Source organism: Chiloscyllium plagiosum, unplaced genomic scaffold (genome assembly GCF_037043375.1).
Source record: "Chiloscyllium plagiosum isolate Xiang-an unplaced genomic scaffold, Cpla_swu_hap1 HiC_scaffold_28, whole genome shotgun sequence".
NCBI lineage: Eukaryota > Metazoa > Chordata > Chondrichthyes > Orectolobiformes > Hemiscylliidae > Chiloscyllium > Chiloscyllium plagiosum.
The window spans coordinates 16151406-16170564 of NW_028270166.1; the positions used below are offsets into that span (position 1 = coordinate 16151406).

At 39.9% G+C, this 19159-nt stretch overlaps 1 protein-coding gene across 3 annotated transcripts in view; it reads right to left on the minus strand.

The window, feature by feature from the left end:
• The window catches only part of LOC122565377 (interleukin-6 receptor subunit beta-like), a 111681-nt gene that overhangs the window by 5459 nt on the left and 87063 nt on the right, over nucleotides 1–19159 (minus strand). For all 3 annotated transcript variants that reach the window (XM_087976014.1, XM_087976013.1, XM_043721289.2), the window contains 7 exons: nucleotides 18937–19090; nucleotides 17650–17732; nucleotides 16430–16634; nucleotides 14719–14904; nucleotides 8457–8558; nucleotides 4572–4718; nucleotides 1034–1174 (listed from right to left, as the gene is read on the minus strand). In XM_087976014.1, the coding sequence (XP_087832140.1) occupies nucleotides 1034–1174; nucleotides 4572–4718; nucleotides 8457–8558; nucleotides 14719–14904; nucleotides 16430–16634; nucleotides 17650–17732; nucleotides 18937–19090 (1018 nt within the window). The remainder of the gene's footprint in view (nucleotides 1–1033; nucleotides 1175–4571; nucleotides 4719–8456; nucleotides 8559–14718; nucleotides 14905–16429; nucleotides 16635–17649; nucleotides 17733–18936; nucleotides 19091–19159) is intronic.

A 19159-nucleotide genomic window follows, 5' to 3' on the forward strand; every position in this document is an offset into this window, starting at 1 on the left:
CACAGACAGTTGCTCGAGGGTGGAATTGAACCCAGGTCCATAGCGCTGTGAGGCAGCAGTACTGAGCCACAATGCCGCCTGATATATCATGGTGTATAGAGGGTTGAGGTTGGGGAGGAGCACCTGAGATTTTGACATGTTCATGAGCCCAGTTGGTGCTCACATTCCCCCCTAGATGCTATTTTCACCCTACTGAAGTTAATGAGAAAGAAGATTGGATGGACTGCATGGTGGTTTGTGGATGCAGAAGATGCTCATTCTTTGCTGGTGCTCAGTTAAGTCATAGGCCAGCAAATTTGTGCATTAACTGTAATTTTATTGAAGTGAATTGTTTTCATATCACTTAAATATTTTGTTATCCATGCTCTTCCTCACTAACAATAACAGATGTACTAACCAAAAACATTGTGCACTAGTAAAATATTATTTATTTCAAATTATTTAACAAAATACTTAAGCAAAGCTCAAAACAATTTATTGCAATGAAAGACAATATGAAAGTGCAGGGCTGATCTGATTGTGCCCTTAACTCCACTGTACTTGTCCTTCCCCCAAAACCCTTGCCTCCCTCAGCAATCAAAACTTTGTGAACTCCAACTTAAATAAATTCACTGCCCCAACGTCCATTGCCAGACTTCCAAAGCCTGACAAAGCTCTCAGAAAATAAATCCTTGCTCATCTCCATTTTAAATGGGGAGTCCCTTATTCTGACACTGTGGTCTCTACTTCCAGACTCTACCATAAGGAGAAATCTCTACTCAACATTTACCTGATCAAAGCCCCTCTGCATGTTTTGATATGATCACATCATTTTCCTAAACATCAATGTGTCCAGGCCCAATATGCTCAACCTTTCCTCAAGAGACAATCCCTTTATCCCAGGAATCAGCCCAGTGAACCTTCTTGAAATTGCTTCTAATGGTAGTATTAGTAAGAGGAGTGAAACTGTACACAGTACTCCATGGTAACATGTCTCTTTATAAAAACCTTGCACAACTCTAAAAAGTCTTAATATCCAAATTGATATATTTACCAAACATCTTGGTAGTGATGGTCAAATTGGAACCAATGGTGCTCCCTCCATTCGTGGAGACCATGAGATTGACCTCATACTCTGTGTTTGCTGTCAGACCAGCAAGGATGTAATCTTGTATGGATCCATTTAATGCAACAGCTGTAGAGAAAAGAAGCTAAATTCAATTGTGAGTCAAAAGGAATTCTGTACATAAATCACTAAACAAATGGGTTAGGAAGCATATTATCTAATGGGCAGAATCTTGATTTTTTTTGAGACCTTGTGAAGATAGGTCTAATAAATGGGAGGTACCTCTGCTTGGAGACAGTGTTTTGGCGGTTCACATGTGAGTTAAATGCCAGGTTTGAGGACAAGTGATTTATTCACATTCAGACCATTCAGTTCCCCCAGTACCTTCTCCTTCATGAAGGCCACTACACTAACCTCTGCCCCTGATTCTCTTGAACTTCTGATATGCTGCTACCATCTTCCACTGTGAAAACTATAAAAAGTATTTATTTAGTTCCTCTGCCATTTCTACTTCACCAGCCTCATTTTCCAGTGGTCCAGTGCCTCTCGCTTATCTTTTATATAGAACATTACAGTGAGTACAGGCCCTTCAGCCCTCGATGATATATCTAAAAATAAAGCTCTTGCAATCTCATTTTATATTCCTAGCGAGCTCACTCTGATATTTTGTCTGCTCTACCACTTATTGCTTTTTTTAGTTGTCCTCTGCTGTTTTTTTTTTTAAGAGGTTCCCTAATCATTTGGATTCCCAGTAACCTTCACCACATTGTATGCTTTTTCTTTTGCTTTTATGTTGTCCCTGACTTCCTTTATCAGCTGTGGCTGCCTTGTCCTCCCCTTAGTATGCTTCATTTTCCTTGGGATGGATTTCTGCTGTGTCTCCTGAATTACCCCCAGAGACACCTGCCATTGTTGCTCCACTGTCTTCCCTGCTTGGCTCCCCTGGTTAGCTCCTCCCTCATGTCTATGTAGATACCTTTACTCACTTGTAACACCGTTACATCTGATCCCAGCTTCACCCTCTCAAACTCCAGGGTGAATTCTATCAGATTATGGCCACTGACCCTAAGGGTTTTCTTCACTTTAAGCTCCCTAATTTAGTCTACCTCATTACACATCACCAATACCAGAACTGTCTGCTCCCTAGTGAGTTCTACCACAAGCTGCTCCAGAAGACCATCTCCTAGACATTCCACAAATTACTTTTCTTGGGATCTGCTACCAACCTGATTTTCCCAGACTACCCGCATAGTGAAGTCCCTTATAATTAGTGTAATAATGCCTTTTTTTATATGCCTTTTCTATCTACTGATTTATTTTCTGCCCCACATCCTGACTACTGCTAGGAGGCCTGCACTGTACATAACTCGCATCAGTATCTTTTTTTTTGCCTTTGCAGTTCTTCAACTCTACCCACATAGATTCTAAACATTTTGAACCTGTATCTCTTCTTGTTATTGATTTAATTTTGTTTCTTGCTAACAAGGCAACTCCGCCCTCTCTAGTCATCTGCCTGACCTTTCAGTAGGACATATACTGTTGGACATTCAGTTCCCAGCCCTTTGCAGTGATGTCCACAATATCCTACCTTCCAATTTTAATCTGCGCTACAAGCTCATTTATTGTGGTTTGTATACCGTGTGGATTTAAGAACAATACCCTCAGTCCTGTGTTGATTGCCGGCCCTTCCCATAGCTCTTGCCTTATCTGCTGTGCCTGAAGTAAGGTACCTGCAGCTTTCCATGTTCTCAGTGCTATTATTTGTTCTGGAAACTTTGCAGAGCCCACTGCCCTTTTAACATTTTCCATAATTCACCTTGCAACTGAACCCAGCCCCTTTTCTCAAAGGGTTGTGAATCTGTGGAATTCACTACCCTCCGTGTGGTGGATGCAGGGACATTGAGTAGATTTGAGGAGGAGATAGACAGATTTGTAATTTGTAACAGGTTGAAGGGTGAAATAGCTGCACAGAGGCTAATTGTCCCTCACAAAGTCACCCTTTATTTATTTGTGCACAGTACAGTGGCTGTGGCCAGCCAGCTCAGAGTCAGTCCTCAACTGAGGAGATTCTAATTGCCTGGTTATATTTTTATCTATGACCAGGAGACTCTAAATCTCTGTATGTGTAATATTTCGCTTTTTAAAATTTATTTATCCCCTTTGTTTATTCTTTACCCCCGCACTACCACCAAGCAGCTGTGGTGCTTATTTTTCCCCAGCCCCCATGTCGTGAAAGGGAGGGCAGGGATTAAATCAAAATAGAGTTGGAGGGAAAAGTAGCTCAAGGGAGACACCATGAGCTCACTTGGTTACATTGATCAGCCAAGGCTTTCCTGATTAGCCCAGGTTAACAATCAAGAACCTCTTAGTTAATAAGGGAACCTGGTTCCAATCACTACAAAGAGTTAGGGAGAGTTGACAGGAAAATGGAGTTGAGGTTGAGATGAGAACAACTATGATTGTAACAAGTGGCCAAGCAAGTTTGAGAGGCTGAAGTGCACACTCCCGCTCTTATTTCTTCTATTCTTGTGGAGAAAGCAATACCTCAAAAAAGATAAAACGAAACAAAGAACTGCAGATCCTGAAGATCTGAAACAAAACAAGGAACTCCTGGAGAAACTCAGCAGACCTGGCAGCATCTATGGAGAGAAAGCAGAGTACGTTTGTTGCATTATGCTTTCACTCAACAGACACTGCCTGACCTGCTGAGTTTATCCAGTAACTAAAAAAAAGTGCAAAGTTTGAATATATTCTTGCTTGCAGAGACTATGTCTCTGCATATGAATGTATGTCACTTCTAACAAGCATAAATGAATTACATTTTGAGTTTGACTTTTGATCTTAAATTGGTGTTGCTATTAGCACATTCAGGATTATATAGCAAGTGCTGTCTAATTGTGGAATCACATCCAACAGGAAATGTTTTACTTTGGGCATTGCAAGTGTGGGCAGGTTGAGTATTGCCAGTACTTGGTCTCAAATGCACAATTGAAGGGACAAGTTGATCTGATGCGCTAATCATTGGGATGTATATTCTAAAACCAATATTACGGTGTGGGATGGGGTTGAGGATGGTTCATCAAGACCCAATAACTGGGGCCTGGAGCTCAGATCAGGGATCCAGTTCTAAAGGAGCACCACTGCATGTAGTTTCTATTCTTGCTCCTGCCTGGCATCACACTGGGCACTGAAAACCAAATGCGGTGTTTCCCAATTCTCTGAAAAGCTTCAGCGACATGTCTCTTTTTCAGCAATATAATTTAGATTGTGTACAGGATGCCAAGATGGCCTAAACATTACCCTTTGTAAACATTGACTTATTTCACTCTGGCCCTCTAAGCTAAATGCATCTCAATATTTCCACTCAAACCATCACATCCTCAGGATGTTCCAGTGCACAAATGGTGATTAAATGTGTCAGAGACATTGTAACCGGCAGCTATTTGAGTAATACGGAGTCATAGCAGTTACTTTGTCCTAATCATTCTTAAAGTGAATCAAATCTGATCTTGCTGCTTTAACTTACAATTCATTTTTCCATTCTTATTTTTGTACAATATGGTGTAGTTCCTGATAAAGCCATTCCGATCATCAACTGGAAGCTCCTCCCACTCAAGTTGTACTTTGGTTTTCCAGATCTGCTTAGTTCTAATTTCAGGACTTCGTTGTGGGGCTGCAATATTAAATAACATCAGTAAGAGCAAACAGGAGACTTTAAAATGATCTTCTGTCAACATTTTCTGCCAACAGTTTTTACCCATTCATGAACAAGGTCAGATCTCGTGCTGGCAAAGCCATCAATTATTGTCTGTCAGTCACTGGCCTTGAGAAGCTGATGGAGAGTCGACGTTTCAGGTATTCCTGATGAAGGGCTTATGCCTGAAACGTCGACTCTCCTGCTCCTCGGATGCTGCCTGACCTGCTCTGTTCTTCCAGCACCACACTTTTCGATTCTGATCTCCAGCTTCTGCAGTCCTCACTTTCTGCTTGAGAAGTTGATAGTGAGCTGCTGGCTGGTAAAACTGAAGTCCATGGGATGTAGCTGGCCCCACAGTGGAGAATGTTGGAGGATTTTGACTCAGTGACAGTGAAGGATTCAAGTTTCCAAAGTACGACGACAAGTGATCTGGAGGGGTACTTGCCTCATATCCCCATGTGTCTAACGCCTTTACTCTTCCCGATGATTAGAAGTTGTTGGTTTTTGAAGGTGCTACCAAAGGAGGCTTGATGCGTTGCTTCATTGCACCTTGTAGATGGTAATGCTGTTGCCAATGTGTGATCTTGGTGCAGAGAGTGACTGCCTAAGTTGATAGATGGGGTGCCCATTAAACTGGCTGCTTTGTCCTTCATTGTATCAAGCTTGCTGAGTTTTGTTGGAACTGTACTCATCTAGGAAAGGAGGGAGTATTTCATCACATTCATGACTTGTGCTTTGCAGATAATGAGCAAGCTTTAAGGATTTACTTGCTGCAGAGATGTTAATCTCAGAGATGCTCCTATAGCCACCTTGCCTTCCTCACTGTCTGCCTGAGAGGACTTTCTTCATGTGTGGAGGTGTCTGTATTGGACTTGGGTGGATAAAGTTAAAAATCTCACAACCCAGGTTATAGTCCAGTGGGTTTATTTGGAAGCATTAGCTTTCAGAACACGCTCCTTCAGCAGAAAGCAGCACTCTGAAAGGTAGTGCTTCCAAATAAACCTGTTGGACTATAACCTGATGTTGTGTGATTTTTAACTTTCTTCATGTGTGCGTTGAAAAGAGCACTTAACCATAGCGAATATCTTTGTAGGTTCTCATCCTGTTCTCAGCTGGCACTCACTCATTACAAACTGAATAGAAGATATTCCTCTCTTAAACTGTGACAGTAGTTTCCACTCAAGGATGTTTTCAACTATTTTAGAGTCATGTATGTGAAGCATTTTTTTGGAAAATTGTCATGGCTGTCTGAATTTTGATCTATAAATTAGCGAAATGATGGGTTGTTTGAAAAGCAAGGTGAAACTTGTCAGTAAATTTTCTTTTGGCTACATAGATAAAATTGAATTTTCCAGTTTCTATCAGCTTTCTATAACTAACTATTGGGCTCAGTTTCTGAAGCTCTTCTGAAAAGTCAAAGTGCGAAGAATTTTCAAGATTTTCATTGCCTAATGAAAACAAATCCATCTTCAAAGCACAGATGGTAGATTTATAACAGACAGACTTACATCTGAGACTTTATAATTCTTCTATCTCACCATTTCTTTGCTGAGGATATGTAAGATTGTGAGCAGTTATAGTCATTATTCCATTTGTGGTGAAAGGCTGCCAAGAGTTTGCATTGATTTGGGAAGTGACAACATATTGGAAAAGAATACTGCCTCCCCTCCCTAACTCTGAAAAATACTCATTTCTTTCCTAATGTTCCTGTGAAACACCTTTCATTACATTAATGGTACTTGATAAATAAAATTGAGGACATGGTCACAGCTTCATGGGTGAATATTTTGAATGGTTTGAAAGAGAGAAAGAGAGTGTGTCATTTCTGTGAGAATAATTAGCTTTAACCGGTGTTTTCCATGAATCTAGGACTTTTTGTTTCTAGCTTTTAAGATACCACCACAGGAGTTCCTCAGGGCAGTTTCCAAGGCCCAATCATCTTTAATTACCTCTCCTCCAGCATGTGGTCGAAAATGGGATTACTCACTGATAAATGTTCAATTTCATTTGTAATTCTTCACATCATGAAGCAGTTCAAGTTCATATACAGCAAGATTTGGACAATACCCAGGCTTGGGCTGACAAGTGACAAATAACATTCACACCTCACAAGTGCAAGGGAATGACCATCACCATCAAGAGAGTCTGAATATCTTACCTTGGCATTCTATAATGGTACAATTACAACCCCCATCATAAATATCCTGGGGGTTACCATTGACCAGAAATGTAACAGGGCCAGCTACACAAGTACTGGCGGCTCTAAGATCAGGTCAGAGGCTAAGAAGTCTGTGTTGCATAATTCAGCTCCTGACTCCCCAAAGACACTCAACCACTTACAAAGCACAAGTCATAAGTGTGATGGAATATTCCACACTTGCCTATATGTGTGCAGATCCAAGAGTACTCAAAAAGCTCAATATCATCCAGGATAAAAATACCAAGTCAATCACCACCCTGTGCACCACCTGAAACATCCATCCATCCTATCACTGCGCACTGTGGCACAGAGTGTACCAACTACAAGAAATATTACAGCAACTCGCCAATACTCTGTTGACAGCACCCCAAAACCGGGACCTCTCAGGAAAGCAGTCACATGAGAGGTACAGGAGATGGTCAGTTGCTTAACAATCTTTGTTTTTCCATGTGCGTTTAGAATATTAATATTTTACATTAAGGCTGATTTCACGCACTCTAATTCAGAGAAATACATATCAGGAAACGGCAGCCATGCTAATCATTGTTTCTGATCCATTAAAATAATCTATAAACTAATTTCATACTCCCACATCCATTCAATCTTGCCTGTTGTATCATCCTGATACTTAGAAACATGGAATCACCCTTCTATGAAAAAAATCTGATGCTTATTAAATACCAAAAGTTAAAGGATAGTCAGACAGATCCCAGGAATATGCTTTTTCATTCACAATTTTATTTCAATACACACCTCACAAAACACTAGCACAATAATTACTTGTTCCTAATTCTCACCCAAATATCCCTTACTTAACAGATAAAGTCACCTGAGGGCTTTTGTGGCACAGTGCATGTGACTCTACCCCTGAGCCAGGAGATTCAAGTCTCACCTGCTCCAGAGATGCATAATAATATCTCTGAACAGGTTGATATAGAAAATTTAACATAAACATAATCTGTCCCCTAATCCATTTGGTCTTAGCATCCCTACTATACCCTACTGCTGATAATTATGCAACATGCAAAGAAAGATTTCTAAGGATGTTGCCAGAACTTGAGTTATTAGGATAGGCTGAGACTTTTCTCCTAGACCATAGAAGCCCGAGGGATGACCTTTTAGGGATTTATGAAATCATGAGGGGCAAAGATAAGGTGAAAAGTCAAGATCTTTTCTCCAGAATAGGGAAATCCAAAACTACAGGGCATAGGTTTAAGGTGAGAGGGTAATGATTTAAATGGAACCTGAGGGGCAACTTTTGCACAGAGTGGGTGGTGTGTATATGAAATGAGCTGCCAGAGGAAGTGGTAGAGGTGAGTACAATTACAACATTTAAAAGGCATTTAGACAGGTACATGGTGCGGAAAGGTTTAGAGGGACATGGACCAAACGCAGGCAAATGGGACTAGTTTAGTTTAGGAAACCTGGTCAGCATGGATGGGTTGGGCGGCAGGGTCTCTCTCCCATCTGTATGACTCTATGACTGTAAACCCAAAATGGCAAATTGTACTTACCACCTTCTTTTGAATATGCCTGAGTTGATGTTGGAACACCTGGTAAACCATCAATAAGTGGGTAAAGCAAAATGTTGTAGAGACGCATTGGCTCAATATTGTCTGGAAAAGAAATTCACCACATTTCAGTGCGGCTTTAACATCGAAACTTCCTTCTCTCAACATCTAAAACTCCTTTCCCATCTTCTCTTAAAGAAATGTCCACTTTGGTTCAGTTGCTGTAACTGTAATATTAATACCTTGTTTCAAGCTCTATCATTTGTATCCAATATTCTTTTATTCAATCAATATTAGGGTTGTAAAATCAGTAAAGTGGATATATACTTTGAATTACTGTCATGATAAATGAATGAGAATTTGAATTTTTTTTTTGCTCATGAACTTCTAAAATTGATGTTTTTGTGTATATATTGGTTGGAGGGATGAAGTAATTAGACAAGGGCATTCAAATTTACAATATAATTCCTATTTTAAAGTGAGGCATTGTGTTCTTTTTATAATCTTAGTGAAAATTACCTTCAGCATATTTTCAGTGGGCAATATACATCTAAATTTATCATACTATAATTAAATGCATTTTCCAGTGTCTTAATTTTAGAGTGTGTCCTGTACAGTAATGCTTCTCCAACCAATGAAGTTTAATCATTCAATCACCTGATGCCCTTTCTCTCGAATACCCCTTCACTTGAAGACATTTGGTTTTGAGTTTGTGTGTGCTGTGCAGTAGAATCTGGTAGAGTCTTGTATTTTTAAGTGCTGCATGAATCAAACTTTCTCCAGTTAAATATTGGGACGCCCAAAACCATTGACTTTGGTCCATGTCAAAACTCAGTTTCCTTAGGCATCAACAGCTTCACACTGAGGTTGCCTCAGACTATCTATAATCTTATTTGATCTGAAAAGGAACTACTGACTGCATATCTACTCCACCACCAAGACATGGAAAAATAGGAACCTGCCTCTGTAGGATCATGGCTGATTGAACACTCCAATGTGTTTAAGACATTGTATCTCCAATAACTCTGTACACAACTGGTAATTAGAAATCTATCAATCTCTGCCTTAAACATACGGAAAGTTCCACATCCCTCTGTAGTATAGAATACCAACAGCAAATAATTTTTCCTCAGCTTGCACTGCATGCTTTGAGTTTAAGAGTTGAGACGTCATGTCAAGGTTGTACAGCATGTTGGTAAGGCTTTTTCTGGAAAACTGTGTCCAGTTCTGGTTGCCCTGTTATAGGAAGGATATTATTAAGCTGGTGATGGTTCTGAAAAAAATTACCAGGATTTTGCTGGGAATAGAGGGTTCGAGTTATAAAAATAGGCTGAGACATTTTTCACTGGAGCATAAGAGGTTGAGGGGTGACCTTATTGAGACTTATAAAATCCTGAGGGTTTTAAGTAAGGTTAAAGGCAGGTGTCTTTTCTGTGGTGTGGGGGAGTTCAAGACTAGGGTCATATTTTTAAGGTTAGAGGAAAAAGGTTTAACAAAGACAAGAGTGGCATCTTTTTTACACAGAGAGTGGTTCATGTGTGGAATGAACTTCCGGAGGAAGTGATGGATGCAAGAACAGTTACAATGTTTAAAAAATATTTGGATAACTACATGAAGAAAAAGGTTTGGAGGGATATGGGCCAAGCACAGGCAGGTGGGACCAGTTTAGTTTGGGATTATGGTTGGACCAAAGGGTCTGTTTCTGTGTTGAATGACTCGATGACTTCCATCTCCGCATCAAGTTCTGTTCAGCCAATACCCTTATACTTACTCATTGACGTTAGCTCTTTGTCCAGCAGCAACTTGATTTTAAAATTTTCATTCTTGTTTACAACCTCCTGTGTGACCTTTCTTGGTAACCTCGTCAGGCCTTAAAACCAAGGTCTACATCCCAGACTCTGGAATTCCTGCCTCTCTACCTCTCTCTTCTCCCTTAAACCATCCTTTTATTTCTTTGACCAAAGCTTTTGTCTTGCATTTGTTCATTTGTCTCATTGAGTTTGCTAACACTCCTCTGACATGCCTAGGGTTATCTTACTACATTAAAAGGCGCTATATAAAGGCAACATATTGTGTTAGCTGAAACATAGACTCAGCAGTTGTGTGGAAAAATGTTAGTTGGAAAGTGTGGTGCATCTCTGGGTGCATTAACTATTTGTAGATAATTTTTAAAAACTAATTGATCATGTGGCCAGTTTTCTTCTTAGAGAGAGTTATTATGAGTAGCAGCTGTCCAATGGAGACTTCATGGTCCTCTTGTCTCAAAGTTAGAAGATGCGACCTGTTTATTTGGATACACAAATCTCACTGCTCCCCTCTGGTGCTGCTCTAACTCTCTGTAATTTTATGACAAAACAGTTGTAAATGGGTACTCACCTATAATGCTTTCATTTTAAAAAAAAATCAATGTACCATCATGTTAGGGCAAAGTCACCATAGTCCCACTCCTTCATTAGAGCCAGATTATTGATGTTCAGTTTAACCTGAGAGTCACCACACCTCAGGCAAGGCTCAAGCTCAAGGCCTTCATGGTAACCCTAGCAGGTATAGGATTTAAACCCACACAATTGGCATCACTCTACACCACAAACCAGCTGTCCAACTAATAGGTCCCTAGCTGATTTTTCTTTTTTTTTAAATTTTATTCTTTTATCAATTTTGGTTTGGAGCTGTGAGCTGGGAATTGTGAGCTAAACATAACTTTTGGATTGTCTTACCCAATGTTAAGAGAAAAACAGACCAAACAACCTTTTATTTAGTCACGAGGCCAGGCCAGGAAGTTAATTGCAAGTTTGTTCCTAATCAGAAGGCTTTGTTAATAACAAAGTCAGTACCTAGGAATTGGTACCAGCAAGTTTAAAAATATGTTATGCTCAAGCAGACAGCAGATCTTGTATGACAACTGGGACTTCTTGGAGGAGACAGTCTGTCAGGGAGTTTGAATTGGGTATTGGACTGTGGTTTCTGTGGGGAAAAGAATATGGATGTTTAACTTACAGCATGAAGATGTGAAAGCTCCTTGTCCAACCTCCCATAAGCAACTCTTGGAAAATCAGAGAATAAAAAACAAAGTATTAAGTATTACTGCCTTTATCTGAGTGAACTGAAAAGGTGAGCCCTTTCAGAAAATCAACCAAGAAACCATCAGGTATTCCAGTGAAACAATGCTTCATGAAAAAAACTAAAGTAATCTGGCCTGTTTTGTTATTTTCTTTTATTTATTCCTCAATTGTGTTTGTTGTTCTGTCTGTCTTGTGTGACTGGGCTGAAAACAAAAGATTTTGGGCTTAAAACATAGACCAATTTGATTACTTTGCTATTTAATTTTTCCGAAATGAAATCATGGTATTGTTAATAAATTGCTAAATCTTTTGTTTAAGTTGCAAACCAGTGTCTGGAATTGAGTATTTGCAGAATCTGGGATTAGTTATTAAAAAATCTGTTTAGGAACCATTAGAGTCAATTTTGAAGTTCTTTGAAGGCTTTAATATTATTGTGTAGTGTATACAGAAGTACAAAGGCTGATTTGGTTCTGCAGTCTGTCTTTGTATCATAATACAACCAACTGAGGCAACCAAGCCCTCATGTTATAGGACTCTGACATGAAACTAATACTTTACAATGGTTTCTTATAATGGCATTGATGTGTGTTGATTTTCTAAAATCGCTATTTTAATTACTAGTGTAATTTGCTTCCATGGATATGTATTACTCATAAACAATTAATAGCTTATGCTGCCTTGGATCAGTGGTAGCTCTTTTGTCTCTAAGTCAGAAGCTTGTTTGTTCAAGTTGCACTTAACACATGGCCAGATTATTGCACAGTCAGAACAATTCCATGGACTTTCAAAAGAAAATGGCAGACAGACTGTCTGTAGTATACTACTCCTTTAGTAACAATGGCAGACTGATTGCCTGTCGCATACTCCCCCTTTAATGACCATGGCAGGTGGATTGCTGTAGCATACTGTCCCTTTAATAACAATGACAGGCAGATTACCTGTAGTGCAGTTCCCCTTTAGTAACAATGGCAGGCAGATTGCCTGTAGCACACTGTCCCTTTAATAACAATGGCAGGTGGATTGCCTGTAGCGCAGTTCCCCTTTAGTAACAATGGCAGACTGATTGCCTGTAGCATATTGCCCCTTTCATAACAATGGCAGGTGGATTGCCTGTCACATGCTGCTCTTTTAAGAATGACAAAGTTGGGTGGAAGTGAATTGAAACCGAGCCACATCAAACTGGACCCTTGATCTCTTGGGTGTTCGTCACCGATTGGTTGTTGGAGATATCAGTTGATTCATTATTGTGGGATATAGGTAAAGTAGTGTTACTTCTACAATCATAATTACTTATGCAAGGTAAATGAACTCACATCAGTGTATAATTGTTTCAGCCAAGAGCTGAGTCAACAAGAATGAAAACTATGTGAAGGAAATACATAATTGTTTTTGTATTAGCTAAAATGTGCATGCAAGAATGAAATGTGCCTGCAAACAATGGTAGATGTTACAGACAAATAGATAAGATGCTGTGAGGGGAGGGGGTTAAGCTAGATATGCCTGTACAAACAGTAGTTATAAGCATCTGTTTCCCGCTTCTGCAAAAACAAGAACAAACCACGGTCAAGAAGTCATGAGGTCACAAGATCATAACAAGTGAGGGAAATAGATGGTAGTGAAGAAGGTTATACCTAACAATGGCCCACAGCAGGATGTGGTCATACGGCCTTGTGAGGCCAGAAATAAGCATTTTGTCACAGACAAGACCGGATAAGGCAAAAGATAAACAAGAGTAATGGGCGCCGGTCTTAGAAAGGTGGGAGATGTAAACAGGGGAGGAGCAATGGGATGAAAGAATAGGAACCAAATTACATAAATGTTGTGTACTAGTTGAATTCAGTGTGTGTGTGTCCTGCCTTGTGGACAGTGGACACCACACCCTCTTGCAAGAGTAAAATAAATGGCACTACTGATTCAGATCTTGTCTCGGACTGAAATTATTGAAGTGAGTGAGCTTCGTTTCTCACAATTATCTTCTCCAGAAATCAGCAGAGTGCGAGTTTGATCTCTGTGAGTAAGGCTGACTGAGAAATGAACAGCACAACTGAAAAACTGGAGTTTTATGTAAAACAAATTGCTTACATGCAAGGCTTACTTTTACTTAGAAATTATGTTGCTTACAATAAATTTGCTATGATTGGTTTTAACGTGACTTTGGAATTAAGTCCACATTGTAACAAGATTCTTGTCTAACCTAACTACAGCATGACTCTGCATTAAAATGCTTTAATTCTAGGACTTGAAAACTGTTGGAATGATTCACTCCCTCGATTCTCATTTTTAACCATTATTTCTGGTCTTTTTCTAATCTGTAATCTTGATGGTGACCTGCATTATGGATCATGGAGTTGACTATAGGACATGAGAGCAGGACTTGGCCATCTTGTCCTTTAAGCCTGCTCTGTCATTCAGTAAGATCATGTTTGTGGTTTCGACTCTAGTAATCTGTCTGCCTTCATAACACTTGACTGCCTTGTCTATCAAAACATCTAATGAACTCAGCTTTGAATAAATATAATCAACCAGCCTCCACTGCTCTCAGGGGAAGAGAATTCCACAGATTAACTTCAAAAAAGAAAATTTCCCTCAATTTAGTCTAAAAGTGAGATTACTTATTGTTAATCTGTGTCCCTAGTTCCAGTCTCTCACCATGCCAAGTCCCCTGAGTATCTTGCATGTTTCAGTAAGATCACCTCTCATTTTTCTAAACTCCAATGAGTAAAGCACAAACTTTAGATTATATTAGATTCCCTACAGTGTGGAAACAGGCTCTTTGGCCCAACAAGTCCACACTGACCCTCCGAAGAGTAACCCACCCAGATCCATTTCTCTCTAATGCACCTAATGCTATGGGCAATTTAGCATGGCCAATTCACCTGCCCTGCACATCTTTGGACTGTGGGAGGAAACAAAGCACCCAGAGGAAACCCATGCAGACTCTGGGAGAATGTGCAAACTCCACACAGACAATCGCCCGAAGCTGGAATTGAACCTGGGCCCCTGGTGCTGTGAGGCAGCAGTGCTAATCACTGAGCCAACGTGCCACCCCTAACTTATTCAAACTTTCTTCATAAGATAAGCCCTTAATCCCAAAAATGAGTCGAGTGCACTCTCTCCAACTGTTTCTAACACACCAAAATATCCAAGTAAAAGAATGGTTTACAAAGTTAAATTCTCCCAAGATTTTAACATTACTCACCTACCTTGTACAATTGCTTCTGTATTATTGGCGGGTACATTTTGCCAGTTGATATTACAGGCGGTTTTCTCAGACAGCACACACCATTCCAGCACATAACCAGTTGTTGTCATGTTAGGAGGTCTCCACTGAATCAGTAGGCTGGTGTTCCCAATTGAAGAAGCAACAAGATGGGACAATGGCGGAAACTCTGTTCATGTCATTTAAAGAAAGTTGCAATGATTATTTTATGTAAAGGAAGTGCCACCTCTTGTTCTAAGAAGGTCATTTGATTGGATTGAAAAGTTGATTTTTGCACAATTGGTCAATTTCATCTACAGTAGCAATGCTTTGTACGAGGAGCATGCAATCAGAATATTTACTGTAATGGTAACAAATAATTTAGTTATTTGCTTTGAGGTGTTTAAGGCAAATGCATCTTAATTACAAGGAGTAGTACTCTGCAACATATGAGTTTTACACTGGAATGCTTTTGAACTTTGTTTTTCTATTGTCTAAATGTATAAAGTACTCCGCTGCAGTACAGAAGGAGTCCTGCACAGCGAGAGATGCTGTTTTCAGAAGTCATGTTAAGCACAGGTCCTGTCTGCCCTGTCAGGTGGATATGAAAGATTAGGAGAAATGTTCCAACACTTGGTCGGCATGGACAAGTTGGACCGAAGAGTCAGTTTCCGTGCTGTACATCTCTATGACTCTATCAACTTCGCTAGTTTCTAATAACTAAGGGAATCAAGAGTTTTGGGGACAAGGCAGAAAATAGTGTTGAGGATTATCAGATTATTCAGAATCTCATTGAATGGTGGAGTGGACTTAATGGGCCAAATGGCCTACTTCTGCTCCTATGCCTTACAGTCAAACATATTAACTAAGAAGCACTGAAGAGCTATATGAGTGTGGATGTGAACAGTGGCACTTGACCTTCTGCACCCACCAATAGGAAAGCTCATTGAATCAAGCTCCAGTCAGGTGGTTAAGAGCTAAATGGTGAGCATCTTGGTGAATCACAGACCTTGAAAGCTGAAGATCTCGTCGCCATCCAAAAAGAGGCCAGGGAGTGTTTGGGTTCCAAAGATCTACCCCAGAGGCCTAGTCTTTAAAAGGGTGTAGTAGTGAGAAGATGAGTATTTTTTTTCAATCACATGCAGTGGGGGTCATAGGAGAGCAGGGTAGAGGGGTTGGAGGCCAGGGCGGTTTTCAGCATTAATCCTCTTGTACCCTCATCCCTTTCCCGAATTAGTATTAGACTGGGATAACTGGAGTCCTGCCCCTATCCTCCTCATGCCTCCAACTCCAGGTTACCCTGGGTTCCTCTCAGGAAAAATGAACAGTCTCTTTGGACATTATTATGTTTCCACAAAAATGAAATATCAGAATAAACCTATGATTTGGTTGCTAGAGCAATAGTACCAACTTTAAAATTTTCTTTAGCAGGATGCAGGTGTCTGCATTAATTACCAATCCCTAGTTGCCCTTTTGAGAGTAGTGATGAGCGGCCATTTTGTACTGCTGCCTTTCACACGGTGTAAGTGGACCCCATCTACTGCTTACATACATTGATACAATACAAACTAGCAGAGCTATGCCATGTTTAGCTGGAGAATTCAATTTTAATGCTATGTGCTTCTGCTCAATCTGTTCGAGAATTTTTTAGCTGCGAAAACCTAATTCATAATGTTTTGTCATTACTCTGCTAAAGCTATGTAAACCTGGATTACCTAATTCATTCGATGAGGGAATAATAACCTGAGCCTCTGGAGATGCTCCCACAGAGTTGTAAGCAGCCACTTCGATTTTGTAGTTTCCATCGGGTAGGTGGAAGCTGTACTCCAGGTTTGAGGTGTTGTACACTTGAATCCCAGGCTCATGCAGTTGGATCCTGTAACCCAAAATCTTTCCATTTGCTGCACTCTTTTCCAGTGGCTGTGGAAAAATTGGTCAAGGGCTATTGGTGAGTTAGTAATGTTTCTCCGGTGGGTACAAAAGTTTAAGCAACATAGTTACAGCACCCTGAGTTGAGTGTTTTCTTTTCTAGTTGACGGGGATTATAAAATGACGGCAATACTGCTTGCTTGAAAACTTTACCTCTGCTGAAGCCTGATGATAGTTGTTGGCTCACTTGTGGTGGGAGATTTTTAACTCATTCTTCATATCACGTAATTATGTAACACAGAAGTGGAAGCTTTCGATTTATCAGGCCCCTGGTGCACACAGTGAAAGTGCTTTTTAATAAAAATGTCACCGGGATGGTATGGCCAGAATGTTTTGCCCATCTCCAACTGCCCACAAGAAGTTGGTGGCGAGCTACATTCTTGGACCACTGCAGCCCAAGTGATGTCATGATAAAAGAGTTTCAGAGTTCAGTATAATAACTGAAGATTACGCGTAATCTTACTTGGAGAAAGCATTGAGTCAAAATGCAGCCAAAACACGGAGAAAAAAAACATTGTTACATTCAGTTGATGCTATATTGTGAAATCAGGCATTTCACATCAGTGTAAAAAAAACACTAGGCATAATTTTTAATGTTGCCACCCAAGTGGAAACTTAATGAGGCGGATCACCTGAAACAAACAGGTAAAAAGCCATTCCATTCCTCCAGCTTTCTGCCTTAGACATGACCCTGAACTGGAAGGTTTGCACAGGAACAGGGCTAACTATTCAATTCAGAACATGCTTGCTTGCAAAACTAACTGGGTTTGTTGTATTGTTAGTGTTTGTGTCAACTATTTTAAATCCAAACTTTTTTTATTACCTATCCAGACTTTTTTTTGGCTTGAGAGGTGAATTTTTCATTACAAATAGTTTTGCTGCTGAAAGGTACAATTGACTTTCAATTGGTTTAAAATTAATGCAAAGCATCAGTACACAAACAGCAGAGTAACGGTGCTGTCGGTAAGGAGGTATTTCTGATTTGTTGGTTAATATTAAGCAATACCTTCCACATTAGATGCACTCGACGAGTTCCATTGCCACCGAAGGCCTCAATGCTTCTCCAAATCTGTAATTTTTGAGCTGGAGCTAATAGCAAGAAAGAAGCCCAGGACAAATTAGTTGAAGCACAGCAAATGAGAAGCATGCCAGAAGTGCATTTGTAGTTAGCCAAAACATTACAGTTTTTTGCAGTTTGGGTTTATTGGAAAATAATTTAAAGTTGTACAAAAGAAATACAATTCATCCTCAATGAGCTTTTCTGTTTTAAATAAATGTAATTACTTATGTTTAAAAATAAATTGCACAGAAGAAAATATTGCTGCATAAATCCAAAGTTGCACAGAAAGATAAAGTATATCAATCCTCTAAACCTCTTAGATTTTCAGCAGTCGTGATCACAGAATCATTGTGGTGCAGAAGGAAGCCATTTAGCTCATCATGTCTGCACCAGCTCTCTAGAGCATTTTGACTTGGCTCCAACTTTTGCCTTTTCTCCACAACTCCAAACATTGCTTCTTATTTAATGATCATCCAATGCCCTCCTGAATGCTTCAATTGAATCTGCCTTCACTACTCTTCTGGACAATGCACTCCTCGCATCAGCAAACACTTTAAACACATGCTGTCTTGATCCTCTTACAAGCAGGAACCCTTTCTTCCTATCTAGTCTCTCCAGACACCTCGTGATTTTGAAGACTTCCATCAAATCTCCTGTCAGCCTACTCCTCTTCAAGGAAAACAGTCTCAACTTCTCCAATCCATCCTCATAATTAAAGTCTCTCTTCCCTGAAATCACCCTTGTAAACATCTTCAGTGCTCTCTCCAAGGCATTCACTAAATAATTCATAAAATGTGGCTCCAGAACTGTAAACAATATTCCAGCTGAGCTCTCATCTGTGTATCATGTAGGTTCAGCTTAACCTCTTGTACTCTATGTCCCTATTTATGAAGCCTAGAATACTGTACGTTGGTGGTTCTCTATAGTTGCCCCTTCACCTTTAGTGATTTACGTAAATATCACCCAGGTCTCTCTGTTTCTGCACACCCCTAAGAACATTACCGTTTATTTTATACTGTCTTACCATGTCATTTGTACCAAAGTGCAACATCTCACACTTCTCCACATTGAATTTTATCTGTCAACTACCTGCCCACTCCCCCAACTTGTCAATGTCTTATGAAGTTCTGTATTGACCTCCACACAGTGTACAATTCCTTCAAGTCTTGTAATCTGGGGTTAAAGAATATAATTCAAAGCAATTGTAGCAGCTGGAAGCATTTTTGTACAGACCGCATTCTGATGTAATGCCTGTATTTTCATTACTCCATTCACTCCACGGACTAATCTCAGTTTTCTGCTTACAACGAATCTTCAGCTGGTACTCAGTATAAGGTAGGAGATTGCACAGTTTGAAGAATGTACTATTTATTACTGTTAAAGGAACCTGTGGGAGAAAGAATAGGGCTTTAGATTAACTACTCAGTCCTGCTAAATTTACAATAGCCAGGATTTG